General features: G+C 42.6%; 1 protein-coding gene across 1 annotated transcript in view; it reads left to right on the plus strand.

Moving 5' to 3' along the window:
- VPS13D (vacuolar protein sorting 13 homolog D) overlaps nucleotides 1-5,803 on the plus strand; it is a 301,395-nt gene that overhangs the window by 10,338 nt on the left and 285,254 nt on the right. The window contains exons 3-5 of the mRNA XM_017504510.2: nucleotides 1,613-1,690; nucleotides 3,225-3,415; nucleotides 3,516-3,596. Of these exons, the coding sequence (XP_017359999.2) occupies nucleotides 1,613-1,690; nucleotides 3,225-3,415; nucleotides 3,516-3,596 (350 nt within the window). The remainder of the gene's footprint in view (nucleotides 1-1,612; nucleotides 1,691-3,224; nucleotides 3,416-3,515; nucleotides 3,597-5,803) is intronic.

The raw sequence follows: 5,803 nt of genomic DNA on the forward strand, positions 1-5,803 counted from the left end.
CAACCTCCACCTCCTGGGTTCAAGTGACTTTCCTGCCTCAGCCTCCTGAGTAGCTGGGATTACAGGTGTGTGCCACTATGCCTGGTTAATTTTTATATTTTTAGTAGAGACGAGGTTTCACCATGTTGGTCAAGCTGGTCTCGAACTCCTGACCTTGTGATCCACCCGCCTTGGCCTCCCAAAGTGCTGGGATTACAGGTATGAGCCAGCATGCCCAGCCAAATTTTAAAAAATTTATTGTAGAGTTGGGGTCTTACTCTGTTATTTCCCAGGCTGGTCTTGAACTCCTGGGCTCAAGTGATTCTCCAGCCTTAGCCTCCCAAAGTGCTGGGATTATAGGTGTGAGCTTTGGTGCCTGGCCTGAATTCTTCTTTAGAAGCCAGTAAACCTATAACTCAATCAAGACAGTTGCAGGTGGGTAAAGGAAAAAAAAAAAAAATTGCCAATAAGCCACAAGTCCTGATCAGTCATTTAAAGGGAAAAATAATCAAGTTTTCTGTATTATTTTATACTTGGAGTAAAAGCCTTGCCTGCCTTTCTTACCAGGTAATGGTTGTTGTCTGTACTCCCTGTTCTTGAAGATGTATGCCCCAGACAGATTTAGGTTGCTCAAAAATTGCCTTGTGTTGTGCAAACAGTTTTGTAAAAACAATGGCTGCCTCTGTAGTGATTTAAGGGTGGGGACTCTGCCTTCTCTTTTTACATTTCCAGTGGCCATCACAGTGCCTCCCACAGAGTAGGGCTCTATATATGTGAGGATGAGTGGCTTGCATAGCCGGGAGCGTGATGGATCTATCTGCCCTCTTGTCTATGCACTTTTGTGTTTAAGTCATAAAAGCTGGGCCTGAAAAGAATTTTCAGCGGCGGTCCTGTTCGTTCCTTTGCTTTCTGATCAGTGATTACACTTGTAAGTAGAGGTGCTAAGGAGTTCTCCAGAAGAGAAGAGAACTATAATTCCTTTTGAAGACCAGTTTCATTTAATTAAATCCCATAGACTTTTGAATACTATATATGCACTATACTCATTTTGGGGAGGGGTTGAAGGTGGAAGGAACTTGTTAAAAACTGCAAATTTAAAAAAAAAACCAAAAAACTGCAAATTTCTGTTTCAATCCCAGAGATTCTGAGTTAGTTGGTCTGGGGGTGGGGCCCAGGAGCCTACATTTCATCCTAGGTGAGTCACATTTTGATGTTCCTCTGGTAAACATTAGCCTAAGCAAGGGGTCTGCAAAGGGGCCACCTGGCCACACCTCTGGCCTGTAGACAAAGAATGGCTTTGCATTTTTTAAAGGTTCATAAAAAAAAAAGTAAAAGGAGAATATGCAACATACATCATATAAATCCTGAAGTATTTACTATCTGGCTGTTATGGACAGTGCAACTCTTGGTCCAAACTCTTCATCAGCACCTAAGCTTCAGCTGTATTGTACGTGTTAGAGTGGATGGCCTGGAAATTCGGTTAGGTGAAGGGCATAGGCCGGTGGTAGCACTACACATGATATAGCCTGTTCGAGATATAAAACTTTCCCTTTAACCTTCAGTGCTTGACACACAGTAGATGGCTTACTGTATTTGTTAAATGGATATTTCATGATGTTGTTTTTATTTTTAGGTGCTGTTGAATTAGAAAACTTGCCATTAAAGAAAGATGCCTTGAAAGAATTGGAATTACCATTTGAAGTCAAAGCTGGTATGTGAAACTAAAGGAGAGGGAGGAAGTTTGAGTCTTAAATTGTTTGGGACATGAAAACTGAGAGCCCTAGAGTTTGTATCTGTTTGACCACTTAGAGGAAGGACAGCAACTGTTAGAGTTTAGGCCGGTCTTAAAGTGTGGTCTTTGGGCCACTCGCATCAGGATGACCTTGTGATGGTAATGGGAGGTCAGGTGATCCCCAGACCTACTGCATCAGAATCTCTGAGGGAGTGTCATTGAACCTGCGCATTTAATACGCTCTCCAGGTAATTCTTATGTTTACTAAAGTGTGAGAACCTCTAGTCTACATTCAGGGTTTCCTTTCTTTCCCCACTCCCCTTTCTCTTTTTCTTTTTTGAGACTGAGTCTCACTCTGTCACCCAGGCTTGAGTGCAATGGTGTGATTTCAGCTCACCGTAACCTCTGCCTCCTGGGTTCAAGTGATTCTCCTGCCTCAGTCTCCCAAGTAGCTGGGACTACAAGCATGTTCCACCATGCCTGGCTTTTTTTTTTTTTTTTGTATTTTTAGTAGAGATGGGGTTTCACCATGTTGGCCAGGCTGGTCTCGAACTCCTGACCTCAGCTGATCTGCCTGCCTCGGCCTTCCAATGCAATCATAGTTCACTGCAGCCTTGAACTTCTGGGCTCAGGACATCCTTCTGCCTCAGCTACCCCAGTATCTAGAACTACAGCTGCATGCCACCAAGCCCGGCTAAATTTCTGAATTTATTACTGGATTACACAGCTGATCATTTGATGTTGTCATTAAAAATAGCATCGTTGGTCTGGGCTTGGTGGCTTTCACCTGGAATCCCAGAACTTTGGGAAGCTGAGGCAGGAGGATCACTTGAGACCAGGAGTTCAAGACCAGCCTGGGCAACATAGCTTGACTCTTACAAATTGAATTTAAAGAAACCTTGTATTCTAGGAGGCATGGCTAGAAATGGAAGAACTTGGGAAATAAGTATCACAATTCTCTCAATTCTCTTGAGCCATTTGGCTTTCTCATCAGCCCAGGTTCTCATGAAGAATCAGAATTCTTTATTGAGAGAAGGCTGGTGCCTTGTTACCTACATTTCAGTTTGTGGCGGGTATGTTCAAGATTGGATATGTCATAGGTCTGATGACTCCCAGCTAGTACTTAACCAGACAATGAATAATTCACAAGAGATGAGTTTAGTGTCCATGGGCTAGTACCGGGCTTGTGCGGGACCAGTGGGAAAAAGACACCCTAAGGAAGCATAAGATGTGTTCCAGTTGGGAAGGAGAGTTCCTTAGAGGAGGGATGCTACTGTTGATGTGGTAAAGTCTTCGCGAACTTTATCCTGGTGACATAAGTCATTATGCCTTGTTCTTACAGATCTCAGCCTCCTAATACTTGTGCAAGAGCTTGCTGCATGTTGTTTTAAATTAAAAAAATAAATAGTAACAGCAATACATGCTCCTTAAACAAACTTGTAAAAATACCAAAAAATGGAAAGAATAAAAAAATGTGTACAGACATTGAACAAGACTTTCCTTCTCCTTTTAGGCTTCATTGGGAAAATAACCCTACAGATTCCCTTTTATCGCCCCCATGTGGACCCTTGGGTGATCTCCATCTCCAGCCTTCACTTAATTGGAGCCCCAGAAAAAATACAGGATTTCAATGATGAAAAGGAGAAGCTACTGGAAAGGGAGCGTAAGAAAGCACTACTTCAAGCCCTGGAGGAGAAATGGAAGGCAAGGCAGAGATCTTTTGGGCCATAAGAGCGGTTGTGGTGACAAGTGTAAGATGAGCAAGAACACTAGACTGAGCTAACACTGACTCTTGCCTTTGTAGAATGACCGCCAGCAGAAGGGGGAGTCTTACTGGTATTCCGTTACTGCCTCCGTAGTTACGAGAATTGTGGAGAATATTGAAGTAAGTCCTGCTGACTTTTATAAAAGTATCAACGTGAAAGGGATTTCTCAGGCTTACATGTGTTTCTCTTCTTAGTTTTTCATTTCTTGTGGGCTCAGCAGATTCAGGTACATGGGGCTGGCTGCTCAGGTCTGCCCTTTTGTAGGCTGTGCCAAGGGGAAAACTTGAAAAGCAAGTCCTGGGCTCGGTGGCAGACACAGAGTTTTCTTGCTTCAGCTGGCATGGGAAGGAGTTTTCACATCTCTTCCATTTCACTTCCTGCACTTTCTTTCTGAATGTTGGAATCCCACTTGCTAAAGGATTTATCTTCTAGAAGCCAGGTTACTTAAGCCTTGATGACTGTATGGTTTCAGGACGAATCACTTCACCTCTCTGGTCTTAGCTTCTTCGTCTGTAAAATGAGAGAGGTTGGATACCTGATGTTTAGTTGACCACATAGTGAGTTGCAAAATTGTGAACAGCTCACTAAGCTATCTAACCTCTTGCTGGTGTATCTGGAGGCAATTTGATGAGTTACAAGACTGGGGCTGTTGGCCTTGGCCATGTTTTCTACTTCAATTATAATTTTGTTTCACCCTCAAAAACTTGATCAGGGTCCCACTAATTTTCACGAATGTTATAAGAGTTTGTCTGTACTTACTACCTCTAGAATTTTCTTGCAGTGCCAATGTGACACAGGCCAGTGTGTTCAGTATATGCCATGTTCCCAAAAATTAGTCTGAAGTTTTTGGTTTTATAACTTTCCTAACTTTGACAAACAAACTTATAAAAGAGTAGTCATTATTTTTATTTTATCTTAGTTTAAGTAATTGTATTGAGCTATAGTTCTTATGTCAGAAAGTTCAGTCTTTTAAAGTGTATAGTGTAGTGTTTTTAGTATATTTACAAGGCTGTGCATTGGTCACCACTAAATAATTCCAAAACATTTTCATTATCCCCGAAAGAAACACATACCCAATTAGTAGTCACTGCCAAAGCTGGGCATGGTGACATGCACCTGTAATGCCAGCTACTTGGGAGGCTGGGGCAAGAGGATGACTTAAGCCCAGGAATTGGGCTACAAGGCTGTAGTGAGCTATGATAGTGCCCCTGCACTCCAGTCTGGGCAACAGAGCAAGACCCTGTATCTTAAAAAATAATAATAATTTTAAAAAGTAATCATTGCCAATTCCCCTTGCCCTTAAGCCCCTTCCAACCACGAGTCTACTTTCTCTCCAGATTTGCCTATTTCTATTCATATATTATATGGAATCATATATGGCCTGGCCATTTTCATCTGACATGTTTTCAAGGGTCATCTGTGTTGTGGCATGTATCAGCACTTCATTCCTTTTTATGACTGAATCATATATTCCGCTGTATGGATTGTCAAAGATTAAACAAAGCCGGACCTTAGAGCAATAAAAGCAGATTTTACTCAGTAGCTACTGACAGTAGTGGAAAGAGCTGAGCTCCAATCTGACTGTGCAGAGGTAGCTGGGACTTTTAAAGGGGGCTTGAGAGTACAGGGAGGTGGCATGAGTGGGTATTCAAGTAAAAAATGATAAGGCGTTGATCGGTGTGAATGTTATTAGGCTAGCTGTGTCTGCTCGCTGGCGGTGATCAAAGTTAGTATTCTGTCCTCCCTCAGACTAGGAGTTTGAGGCCCTACCCTTCCTGATGATTACATTTCAAAGGAATAGCTTTCAGGTCCCTGAGAAAAACACTCCTGAGCTGTAGGAGATACAGGTCGAGCATCCCAAATCTGAAAATCCGAAATCTCCAATCTGAAACTTTTCGAGTGCCCACATGATACTCAAAGGAAATGCTCATTGGAGCGTTTTGGATTTGGGAGACTTAGCTGGTTAAGTATAATGCGGATATTTCAAAATCTCCCCAAAAATGAAATCCAAAACACTTTCTGTCTCAAGCCTTTCAGGTAAGGGATACTCGACCTGTACATATACATCTCTCAAAGAAATAAATCACAGCTGAATTGCTCTGTTGCCCAGGCAAGAGTTCAGTGGTGTGATCTCGGCTCACTGCAATTTCTCCCTCCTGGGTTCAAGTGATTCTTTTACGTCAGCCTCCCGAGTATCTGGGATTTTAGGCATGCCCCACCCTGTCCAGCTAATTTTTGTATTTTTAGTAGAGACAGGCACATTGGTCAGACTGGTCTCAAACTCCTGACCTTAGATATCTGCCCCCGGCCCAAAGTACGGGGATTA

Source organism: Cebus imitator, unplaced genomic scaffold (assembly GCF_001604975.1).
Source record: "Cebus imitator isolate Cc_AM_T3 unplaced genomic scaffold, Cebus_imitator-1.0 Scaffold15, whole genome shotgun sequence".
NCBI classification, from domain to species: Eukaryota; Metazoa; Chordata; class Mammalia; order Primates; family Cebidae; genus Cebus; species Cebus imitator.